Source organism: Myxocyprinus asiaticus, chromosome 35 (genome assembly GCF_019703515.2).
Source record: "Myxocyprinus asiaticus isolate MX2 ecotype Aquarium Trade chromosome 35, UBuf_Myxa_2, whole genome shotgun sequence".
Classification (NCBI taxonomy): Eukaryota; Metazoa; Chordata; class Actinopteri; order Cypriniformes; family Catostomidae; genus Myxocyprinus; species Myxocyprinus asiaticus.
The window spans coordinates 11,450,656-11,463,154 of NC_059378.1; the positions used below are offsets into that span (position 1 = coordinate 11,450,656).

The 12,499-nt window shown below is 37.5% G+C and overlaps 2 protein-coding genes across 6 annotated transcripts in view; one reads left to right on the plus strand and one right to left on the minus strand.

The window, feature by feature from the left end:
• Positions 1–4,376: 4,376 nt before the first annotated feature.
• Positions 4,377–9,211, minus strand: LOC127426163 (protein FAM72A-like). 4 transcript variants are annotated; one of them, XM_051672758.1, is made up of 5 exons: positions 9,079–9,211; positions 8,515–8,710; positions 8,319–8,396; positions 7,854–7,978; positions 4,377–6,534 (listed from the first exon to the last, which is right to left on the minus strand). In XM_051672758.1, the coding sequence occupies exons 2-5, from the start codon at positions 8,658–8,660 to the stop codon at positions 6,440–6,442; spliced, it is 444 nt and encodes a 147-aa protein (XP_051528718.1). In that variant the 5' UTR covers positions 8,661–8,710; positions 9,079–9,211; the 3' UTR covers positions 4,377–6,439. The 4 variants fall into 4 exon arrangements, 3 of the variants coding, with proteins under 3 accessions (XP_051528718.1, XP_051528717.1, XP_051528719.1); XR_007894749.1 differs by having other exon boundaries at positions 6,651–7,978; positions 8,515–9,211; XM_051672757.1 differs by having other exon boundaries at positions 8,515–9,211.
• A 478-nt stretch (positions 9,212–9,689) lies between these two features.
• LOC127426136 (SLIT-ROBO Rho GTPase-activating protein 2) overlaps positions 9,690–12,499 on the plus strand; it is a 154,855-nt gene continuing 152,045 nt past the window's right edge. For both annotated transcript variants that reach the window (XM_051672701.1, XM_051672703.1), the window contains exons 1-2: positions 9,690–9,765; positions 10,211–10,712. In XM_051672701.1, coding sequence (XP_051528661.1) covers positions 10,646–10,712 — 67 coding nt within the window. In that variant the 5' untranslated portion in view covers positions 9,690–9,765; positions 10,211–10,645. The remainder of the gene's footprint in view (positions 9,766–10,210; positions 10,713–12,499) is intronic.

The window sequence follows — 12,499 nt, forward strand, 5'->3', positions numbered from 1 at the left end:
ATAATTCCGTTAATTCTTGTGTGGACACACGTTTAAGACATATAATCTTCTGCAACATTTATGCTGATTGAAATCTTAGCATACAGATGTTTTCTTGTTTCTATGTTTAACCATACTGTTTTTTAGCAACCTCTTTAACACTTAATTGTAAAACCTACAAGTGTAACAGTAAGTGAGCTATACTCTGCACTATACAAGACATATTTAATCAGTTTTGACCTTTTACAGACTTTCCAGAACTCCCTGTGGACAACACTATTCAAAATCGTAAATTTCACACAAACACTGACAAATCTTTTCAGTTCCCCTTTTCTTAAAATGATTTTTTTAACTCTGTTGACAGCTTCAAATACCAGTGAGTGACAGCACATTGAGCAGCCAAACCAATCCCCATACTGTCACACACCTTCTATGAAAGTATTCCTTTTGTAGACTTTCTGATGGTGCTACATGTTGCGAAGAGAGGTCTACCTGCATGCCATAAGCTTGATGAATCTCTATGTGCATGTTTGAACAAATATGCATGCTAGTAAATTAAATCACTGTAACAGAAATGGGCATCAACCTAGGCCAAAGCTTAATTGTTCTCTGTAAATTCGCTTTGGCATTTTTCCATTACCATTGCTCAATACTGCTTTAATACAGACATTATTCAAGACATTATGCAGGTCTATACCACTAGACCAGTCAGCAATTGAACTTGAAATATTGATTGTAAAAATTCCTGGTGTTTGTTTATTAGTTGAGGTGTGCTTAAGATGACAAATGCTTCGAAAGATGGGCCTCAAATATTAAAAGGTGCTTCTCAAGCAACATGTCTGGACAGATATTAACATTTCCCAGGGCCCAAAATATGACTGTAGAGATAAATGAGTTTATTCTGAAGTGGAAAATAACCCACGGTTTTGAGCTGCTGAAATAACATGCTTTTAGCAGTTCTAAGAATGCTCCTTATTAACACATTCCCCACATCTTCCTTTTGTGGGCAAACATGTTTGCTGATTTGAGATTATGGGCATGGACCTTGGCCTGATATGGCAGGAATCAGATGTAATGACATAGCAAATAAATAATTTACCAATATGATACTTAAACTACAATGCCTTCAGAGAGTAGCCCCTACCCTCAAACCTCTTGCTTGCCTTTTCTTTTTTCTTTTCTTCCTTTTTTTTAGACAGAGAGAGATAGGGAGTGAGAGACAGAGTTATTCTTTCATTGTTGATGTTCTTTGGGTAATTGTTCTGCTGGATACATTATAGCAGTAATTAAATACCCACTGAAATCAAAATGAAAGCTTTTCTGCTTTTAGTCCATATCAGTTAACTTTAAGGTAATACTAGTGCACTTCTAAACACTGACAGAATTAGTTTTCAGATGATATGAGCATTTCAAATCTGTAGTGTCTCTCATCTGCCTAAAAAGACTCACGATGCACCCCAAACCGCACTTCTGCACTGTTCTATGTCATTTTGTAGTGCAAGTAGTGCGATTACACTGAAAATGCAACAAAAAGAAGCATACTACGCGTTCCCGGATGATGTACATCTTCAACCATCAAAATTGTAAAAAATGTGGAATGTTGGACTCACCGCTCGTGGTTTGCTGTGCATAGTGGAAGGGGTGGAGTTTGTGAAAAAACTATTAATTATGTTTTCTTTTGTCATTGCAACACACCAAAGAGAGCATAATTGATGGGAATGAAAACTTTGCGAAGGCACTGAATATGCAGTTTTCTGAACTTGCAAGACATATCCGACAAAATGTTTAACACACTGAACTTCGATGACTCCAGGAAACATATACATGCAATATCCACATTAAAAAGTTTAATATCAAGACATTCAGCATACAAAACAACCCAAAGTTCAAACCAATAACATATTGTCAGTGCAGATCAAAAGTATACAAACCTTCTTCTCATCCTCACATGGTGCAAATTAAATCATCTCAGTATAAATACAGTATCATGTTTGTTAATAAATACATTCAAAACACAGATAACTTAATGCAAATAAATTATCTGTTTATAAGTTAAAATGCAAAACATACTTCATCGTTTCATTTTGGTCATAAATGCATACTAAAGATTACTTCAAGGCATAAAGGAGCCAATCCCTAAAAATACTTCACCTGAAAGCCATCACAATAGTGGATCCTTATTCTTTTTGCTACTGTTTTTACTGAAAATGCAAAACCACAATTACAAAACAGGCATTGTTGTGGTAAAACATTACAGTGGGGAATCATGCTTTTTTTAAACATTTCAAATAAACTGGAAAATAATTACACAGTGAAATGGTAAAAGGGGTTGTGGAAAAATTGCTACTGAATGACTGCATGTCTTTGTAAAAAAAGTTTTACAAAAATAATGAGAGATTCAAAACCATGAAGCTTAGATATTGTTTGTCCTTTATGTCACAGTTTCATGCAGAAATATTGTCTACAGCAATTAAGTGCAGTTGTTTTTTTCCTGTTGGTTATTCTCGTGATTGCCTTTATGACAGTCAAATATACTTAGCAAAGTACCATATAGTATGCCATCAAAAAAAGTTCAATCAATGTTGTTGAAATGTCAAATGCCATTTAGCTGAGACCTAACTACTCTACTTAAAGCTGCCATGTGATCTTCAGCCACATCAAACACCAAAGCTATGAAAAGTACAAAGGCTAAATATAGAAAATAATTTGTTGAAATTTAAGACAGGACTATGCATGGACAGGCCTTGTTTAGAATAAAAGTACTTTGTTGTATCAGTTTAACATTATGCAGATTGATATCCAGCTTGATGGTATAATTAGTAACATTCAATTATAATAGACAAATATGCCTGTAAACCATTAAAACATGGTAAATGTCAGCAATATTCTTCCTAATCCTTTCTTTCTATCTACTGTATCTATCTATCTATCTATCTATCTATAACCCCAGTTCCGAAAGGTGGGACAGTATGAAAAATGCTAATAAAAACAAAAATGAGTGATTTGTAAATTATATTCACCCTTTGCTATATTGAAAGCACCACAACTACACATAATATGTTTTACCTTGTGAATAGTTTTTTTTTTGTTTTTTTTGTTTTTTTAAATATACAGTAATTTCAAATCAGATGATTGCAACACACTCCAAAAAAGTTGAGACAGGGGCAATTTAAGACTAATAACAATTTGACGAGTTGAAATAAGGCGATATGAAACAGGTGAGGCAATTGTGTCATAATACTGTATACTGTATATTGAGCCTCCAAAAACAGCCTAGTCCTTCAAGAGCAAGGATCGTTCAAGGCTTGTCAATTTCCAAACAGATGCTTAAGCAAATAATACAGCACTTTGAGAACAATGTTCCCCAAAGACAAATTGCAAGGATTTCACAAAGCAAATGCAAAGCATTTAACCCTCTACAGTGCACAATATAGTTAAAAGATTCAAGGAATATGGACAAATCTCATCATCTTAGATGGAAAGTAGAACAGTGGAACTGTGTTTTTTGGTCCGAAGAAAAACACAGCCGTTGTGTTAACCAGGCCAAAGAGGAAAAGGACCATCCAAGGTGTTATAAGCATCAAATCCAAAAGCCAGTGTCTGTTTGGGCTAGGAGTGTGTCAGTGCCCATGGCATGGGTAACTCACACACCTGTGAGTACACCATCAATGCAGACAGATATGTAAAAATTTTGGAGCAGCATATACTGCCATCCAGCACCGTCTTTTCCAGGGACGTCCCTGCATTTTCAGCAGGACAACGTCAAACCACATACTGGCCGAATAAACCGAGAGTGTGGGTGCTAGATTGGCCTGCCTGCAATCCTGACCATCTCCAATTGAGAATGTGTGGTGCATTATTAAGCACACCATCCGGCAATGAAAACCCTGTACAACTGTGCAGCTAAAGACCTATATAATGGATGAATGGAGGAAAATTCCACTTTCTAAACTTAAACTTGTGTCTTCAGTGCCCAAATGCTTAATAATTGTGTGATGAGGAGCAGGGTGTGGCCGGGCCATGATGATGCATGCCTGACGCTGAGTTGCCTAATCAGCAGGAGAGCGATAAGGAGGGGCCGGGACGCCAGTTGTATAATGTTCTGTCATTAAAGTGTTTGTTGCTGTTCAGCCGGTTCCCGCCTCCTCCTTCCCATGCTGTAAAACTCGTTACAAAATGTTATTAGAAGAAATGCTGATGTTTCACAGTGGTAAACAGTACACTGTCCCAACTTTTTTGGAACGTGTTGCAATCATCTGATTTGAAATTACTGTACATTAAAAAAATAAACAATGAAATTCACAGGGTAAAACATCATATAATGTGTAGCTGTAGAGCTTTCTATATAGCAAAGGGTGATTATAACTTACAAATCACTCATTTTTGTTTTTATTAGCATTTTTCATACCATCCCAACTTTTTCAGAATTGGTGTTCTATCTATCTAAAGTCAGAAGTTTACATACACCGTAGCCAAATACATTTAAAATAGTTTTTCACAATTCCTGACATTTAAGCGAAGAAAACATTCCCTGTCTTAGGTCAGAAGAATTTGAAATATTCAGCTTTTATTTCTTTCATCACATTCCCAGTGGGTCAGAAGTTTACATACACTTTGTTAGTATTTGTTAGCACTGCCTTTAAATTGTTTAACTTGGGTCAAACGTTTGGGTAGCCTTCCACAAGCTTCTCAAAATAATTTTCTGGAATTTTGGCCCATTCCTCCAGACAGAACTGGTGTAACTGATTCAGGTTTGTAGGCGTCCTTGCTTGCACACACTTTTTCAGTTCTGCACACAAATTTTCTATCGGACTGAGGTCAGGGCTTTGTGATGGCCACTCCAATACCTTGACTTTGTTGTCATTAAGCCATTTTGCCACAACTTTGGAGGTATGCTTGGGTCATTGTCCATTTGGATGACCGATTTGCGACCAAGCTTTAATTTCCTGGTTGATGTCTTGAGATGTTGCTTCAATATATCCACAAAAATGTTCTTCCTCATGATGCCATCTATTTTGGGAAGTGCACCAGTCCCTCCTGCAGCAAAGCACCTCCACAACATGATGCTGCCACCCCATGCTTCACGGTTGGGATGGTGTTCTTCGGCTTGCAAGCCTCACCCTTTTTCCTCCATACATAAGGATGGTCATTATGGCCAAACAGTTCAATTTTGTTTCATCAGACCAGAGGACATTTCTCCAAAATGTAAGATTTTTGTCCCCATGTGCACTTGCAAACTGTAGTCTGGCTTTTTTATGGTGGTTTTGGAGCAGTGGCTTCTTCCTTGCTGAGCAGCCTTTCAGGTTATGTTGATATAGGACTCAATTTACTGTGGATTTAGATACTTGTCAACCTGTTTCCTCCAGCAAAGGTCCTTTGCTGTTGTTCTGGGATTGATTTGCACTTCTGAGCGGTATGATCGCTGCGTGGTCCCATAGTGTTTATACTAGCATACTATTGTTTGTACAGATGAACGTGGTACCTTCAGGCATTTGGAAATTGCTCCTAAGAATGAACCAGACTGGTGGAGGTCCACAAATTTTTTTTTCTGAGGTCTTGGCTGATTTATTTTGATTTTCACATGATGTCAAGCAAAGAGGCACTGAGTTTGAAGGTAGGCCTTAAAATACATCCACAGGTACACCTCCAATTCAGTACACCTCCAATCAGAAGCTAATTGTCTAAAGGCTTGACATAAGTTTCTGGAATTTTCCAAGCTGCTTAAAGGCACAGTTAACTTAGTGTATGTAAACTTCTGACACACTGGAATTGTGATATAGTCAATTAAAAGTGAAACAATCTGTCTGTAAACAATTGTTGGAAAAATGACTCGTGTCATGCACAAAATAGATTTCCTAAACGACTTGCCAAAACTATAGTTTGCTAATATGAAATCTGTGGAGTGGTTAAAAAATGAGTTTTAATGACTTCAACTTAAGTGTATGTAAACTTCTGACTTCAACTATATCTATATATCTATCTAGTAGCCACTTGGTTTCCTTGGAAAATGCATTTGTACCAAAGCACACCTGGATTAACAAAACTGAATTTAAATTGATGTAACACTGATGCTAATCTTAATTTGCAGCCTCCAGTTACTAAAAGTTGTAAACAGACATCACAGGATAACATCATACATATTAAGAGTCCTATTGCCTTGTTTTGTGCTACTGCAACCTTAAAGCAAAGACAACGGAAACTTGTTTACTTCTTTGGTAGTGGCACTCTTTCACACAAACTGATCTGCAACGATGCTGAAATGATGGCTAACTATGAATTTTGAAGGGAAATCATAAGACTGCAAATTAATAAAGGTGGGATGGTAAACACAGGCATTTTTCTTTTGTCTTTTCCCAGTCAGCTAAAGACTGGACAATGTGCTTTAAATGGAAAACTGTGAGAGTGAAAGCCAACAAGTTCACCACTGTCAAGAGTCTACTTCCTTTGGCCATCTGCTGTTTTATCTGAGGTACTCTTCTTCTGAGAAACTGTCCAGGCTCTCATCATCACTGTCCTCCAGCTCTGGTAGATCTCCCCACAACAGCAGATTCTGCCCTATGAAAGAGACAATCTTCTTTCACTGAATGCACCAAATATACAGTACTGTGCTAAAATCTTAGGCACATTAGATGTTTTAGAAAGGTGGTCATTTTATATCTTCATTTTAATACCCATTTTAAATTTCCAAACATTTCCTTTTGCATATCGAATAGAAGTGGAACAAGGAGTCCTGCAACGGATGGCATGGCCCCTACAGAGCCTGGATCTCAACATCCAGTCAGTCTGGGATTACATGAAGAGACAGAAGCAATTGAGACACCCTAAATACATAGATCTGTGGCAAGTTCTCAAAGATGTTTGGAACAACCTGTCTGCCACACACACATACCTGTACAAAAGAGACATGACAGATGGAACAAACATAACAAACTAAATCAAAAGTACTAAGACCTAAAGGTTTAGTAGAATGAGAATACGTTGATTTCAGAACATTTGACCACCAAGCTGTACTGAGCAGCTATGAGTAATTGGAAATTCATTCAAATTACTAGTAATTATCATAATAGATATTAATATCAATTGTAAAATATGTTATACTTAGATACAATTTCACAGAAATGTTGATTAAAAAAAAGATGTCTTCACATGTATCACACTGGTTAAAAAGTATTCATGGCTTATTATATATGATATATTTATATATACACACACACTCACAATACAAATTTTTTCACAACTGCTTAGAACTACTGCACAGTACTGTATGCCCAAATATATGCTCTTTAAGTGCAATTAAGCTTCATTAGATTTTAATTACAGATGAAAGGGAACATCATTAGAACCATTCTTTTCTAGTAGTTCAATTAAATATTTTAGAGTAATCAGAGAAATGTTCATTACTTTTTCCATGATTTTTTTTTTAGATATTACTAAATTTCATGCCTGTGCAAATTCTTTGATATAAACAGGTTTTTCATTACTGGAAACTCTAAATACTGTATAAAAACTTGTGCCCACTACTTTATTTAAAATCCACACTTGCCTGACCTGAACCATCTAGTGAGTGTGAGTCGACCCATGCATCATCAAAAGATATAACACATTTACGTGAAAAGCAAAAACATAGAAAATCACATGGGTTTGAAACTAAATTAAAGTGATTAAATGATCACAGAATTCTCATTTTTGGTTGAAATATCCATTTAAACGATTCTCTAAAAGTGTTTTGCGTTTATATTTCAATCTCAGTGCATATTTGAGCACCCAGTCCTCTGGGATTGCGCTCTCTAGCTGACTGAAAAGCTGTTTGAACATAAGCACCTCTGCTTAAACAGACAGTGGTTTTGCAGCAAATGTGGACAGGTGTCTCAAACCTGTTGCATCCAGTCTATTGATGGTGGACACAGCCTCACTGTTGAACATCCAGAAGTGACCATTGTTGCAGGAGAGCAAGCAGGGCTTGCATGGGGCCACCACGTGATATCCCACAACATTTCCACTGAATGTGCAGAAAGAGCCAGAGAGACAGACAAAAATACCTGATTCAAAATGCTTTGTGAGACACAATGAAACACAAAACAGCACATGGCTCAGTGAAAACAATGGACTGAGCATTTAAGCTAATGAGGCAAAATAACACAAATTTGATGCCAACCTGCAAGTCTAGATACACAAGTATGCTGCCATATAATAACATATTGTCATCTATGCTATTACTAAACTATATGTTTAGAAACAATAGCGGTCTCAAACTCTAGAGACACATCATGAGTAACTGAGTCATATTCATGTTACAGAACATTCCACATACATCATAAATTAAACAGTGATCTGTTTACCATTTCAAACAGGCAATGTCCCTTAATTTGCATTTGCAGCTCTCAGTGGAATAGCAGCTTGCCACGAAGTCAACTGTCCTAAAACGGGGGGGGGGGGGGGGACAGCTCTGGCATGTTTATGTTCATGCTTTGTATTAACCATAAACATACAAAATATGTGATTTCTGGTGTCAGTAACTGATCACGGAAGCCTCACCTGTTTGGGGGTATGTCGGTTGAGAACAACTCAGTTTCCGTATCGGCTAACAGAACAGCTTTCATCCCTCTCATACACAGCAGACTATCACAGTATATACAGTTGACTTGGGTCACACACTTATTCTTGAAGTTTGAAGTAGACATGGTTGCAAGTTGTTATCTCTTCAGTAAAAATCCTCACAAAACGCCGGGTCCTGCTTGAATAAAATGTGAACTACTAAATCAGCCGAAAGTGAATACTAGCTGTGTGACGGTTAGATGTTTTAAAAACATATGGACCTAGCAGTACATTAAAACCTGCACCTGGTTAACCAGCTATCTCTAGTCTATTTTTCACCTGTACAACGTCTGCAATGTCTCCAATTCTGAGTCTACTGATCACAAAACAAAATTAAACCCCAATCAAATTAACTTTATAAATCTAAATTCGTTTCTAAATCAGCTCATGCTTCAATTAGAACACAGAATAGCCAAGGGAACTGTTACCATTGCTTGAAAGGAAGCTAGCCAGCTAAAATATGAAGCAGTTATTCTACCAAGCATGCCGTACAATTATTCTGACCTGTTATCGGATATCAAATCGTTCGAGATCTAGGCTGCAGAAAAACACATTGTACACCGGTACAATATTTCCGCCGTTGCAACAATGCTTAAGCTTGCTAAGCTACGTTTGTTTACGTTCGCGTCGAAGCGGATATCCACTTCCTGAAACATTTTCAAACCGCCTCGTCTCTAAGTCTGATTGGTTCAAAATGACCATATCTCACATATGATTGGTCAGTTAAGATTTCCTGTGGTGATTGGTTACAGCGCTTTTCCGCAAACCACAAAGCCTCTACAGAAACTTTGTAGCACACACACACAAAAAAAAACGTGTGATTGTAGTAAGTATAAATGGAAGAAAAAAACCATCGATAATGGTCATTTCCGATTTGGTATTAGTATACCATATGAAATAAATGATAAATTAAGTGAAATAAAGCATCGCCAAAAAGGAAGGCTTTAAAAATGGCAGTTGTAATTTGCAGCGTGTACTGATTTGAAAAGATAAAACAGTGTTAAGCCCATGGAAAATACGTTCGTTTCGTGCTCGTGTGTTACAACCAATGACAATAGAGGGGGGTTGTTCTTTATCTTCCATGAAAAGAGGCGGGGTTTGAGTTTGGGAAAATTCAGAGAATAGTGAACAGTCTTGGGGGGAGAATTTTAGTAAATGAAACTATTTTAGAAATGGAATTCACCTCTCAAGGTAAGTGATGGGTCGATTTAACTGTATTGTATACAAAATAGGCGCATTAGGCACAAGACATTTGCGTTAATCTTATATATATATATATATATATATATATATATATATATATATATATATATATATATAATGAAATGTGGGGATCTCCTCAAGGAAAGCCCAGAACTATGCAGAGAGTGACTAGGTTTAGGTAGCGATCCTTAAATGTCTCTGAACTCGTTCTTTTGGAACATACTCTTTCAGTTCAATAGGGTCAGAATGGAAAGCACTAATAATTTCTCATGCACGGCTTGCTCTGATTTAATGTTAAAGTACTCTTCAAGGGCCTGCGTTTTAAGGAATTGAAACGGAGAGAGATAGAAAAAAGCTTTGAGGAAGTTTACTGAAAGGAACTAGTCTTTAGAAACTTAATCCAGTGAATTTTGTGTCTGCCCTGTCTGTGTAGTGTGATGCTGGAAAGCCCGAGGGTGATGTTAAGAGCGCTTTAGGTCTAATCCATGCCTTCATCGTTGACTGAGAAGACTCTGTAGCCACACACACACGGATGGTGTGTCGTCGTCTGACCGCTGGAGGAAAGCAGAAACTTTTGAAGGCACTGCGTCTGATAGTGCGGATCGTGTGTGTGTGTGAGTGAGTGAACGGTGGAATGAAACTCATCTGTTCTTTATTTCTCGCATGCTGTCGGAATATTTGGACACATTGCACCTAGGAAGACGACGACGGCAACTCCAACCAACAATGCGGCGAGACTAATCATCGACAGGAGACAATAACCATTTCCATTCTAACATATTCATCCTTGGATATCTGTAGTGCGGCGAAGAACCTTTTGTTCTACTGTGTTTCTCGCTGTAACGGGACTTGTTTCATTTAGATCGATATGACGTCTCCGGCTAAATTCCGAAAGGACAAGGAGATAATAGCCGAATATGAAACGCAAGTTAAAGGTAAGTGAAAGAGGTCTTTAATTGGATGTACATCATCTATAATGTGCATTCTTACACAGTCACTATTGTGCTTCACATTGGTTACACTGTATACATACGACAGCGGTCCTTACGGGATCAACACAATCGCAATAACTGTATTTATTATATTATTTATTTATTTATTTGTATTGATTTATTTTGACTTTGTGAGAAACAATTGTAGCGCATCTCCACATGTGGCAATGTGTCTAAAGGGGATGATAGATGTGCGATCGCTCAGTGAGTCGTAGCCGTAGTGATCCAGTGTTATTTCGCCAATGTGTGAAATAGATAAACTAACTCAAACCTTTTGAGTGCAAAAGGGCGATAATATGTCATTAATGTGACATAAGTGCTGCTTTTGTGTATTGCTTCGTCTCAGTCAACGTGTAGGTTGTACGTATAGACGAAGCAGGGCGTTTTCTTTCCCTGCATGTCTCTATAATACCACTGGTGTGGTGCTGTTTTAAACCTATTGATTTTTGGAAACATGTCATGTTGGCTTTCTGAAGCTGACATGGAGGTTTTACAGTTGGTCGTGGATTAAACAACACGTTGAACACAATTTAAAGCAGTCGTTTCGTAATTTATTATTAATGTTGAGTTTTAACTGACAGAACTGCTTGACTGAACTAAAGGTGTGATTCCTTGTGACCGTACGTTTGTGCTTATAATACTCTTAATTCATTGGCTACTATTGGTAGTACGCCCAGATAACAGTTTGTATTTCATTTTCGACGGGAATGAAAACGAAAGTATCAACGGTCAGCTGTCGAAAATATATATATATATATATATATATATATAAAATACAGAAATTGTTCAAATTCGATGTTATCTGGACCCTTACATTTTATACATTGCATGCCATTGAAGAGGATCCCTCAGCCTCGTTTTCATTCCCGTCAAAAATTCAATATGGCGCTACGCTAAACAATGTCTAAGACTGTGAGCGTGGCTTTTATCTTTTTGGGCACAAATGTATTATTTCATGAAGGAATTGTCACAATACATCCTGTATCTCTTTACTCAGCCAGATGTGGAGACCTTTTTGTTTAACGTGAGGGGTTCTGTTCCACATCTATCTGATGAAATGAAACAAAGTTGTTTTGTATTAAAGAAACAAATGTAATCATTTGTTCATTAATAAAGCTCTCTATCATGTTATTTACGCCTCCCGAAAAGGCATGTATGTGTCGCTGTATGAGTGTTCTCTTGCGTATTAGCGCGGTCACTGGCCCTTGAAATATGCCTTTGAGTTGCAATGCCTGTTGTTGAGTGTGGGGCAAATCTTTGATTAGTTAGAGGCAGTGAGTTTATCTTTGATAGTTTTATTCCAATAGGTCATTGAGACATATTATTGAACTACTTTTAGGGTCTCTAAATGCAAGTTTTGTAATGGAAATAGGGCCTGGCTCTTGATTTGTATTTTTAATATTGATTTATTTTTCAACATGAGTTGTAGCATTTTTATTAATCATAGTATTTCATCACTGGCCAAGTGTTTCTCATGAAGTTGTCTTCCCATTACAGCTCGAAAATAGTACATTGTAATGTTTTTATTATCATTAGCAGCATTTCCAATATCGGACCAAATGAGGGAGTGCTAGTACATGCTAGGGCCAGTTGCATTCCCACTGTCACTTCCATGGCTTCCTTGTGCCTCTTCGGGGCTTCCTCGGGGCCAACGGCCAAGCGCCTTTGGCCAGCTGATTATCCTTTGGGCCAAAGAAGGCCAACTGGGGATTGAGTCGGAGTTTAGCTGA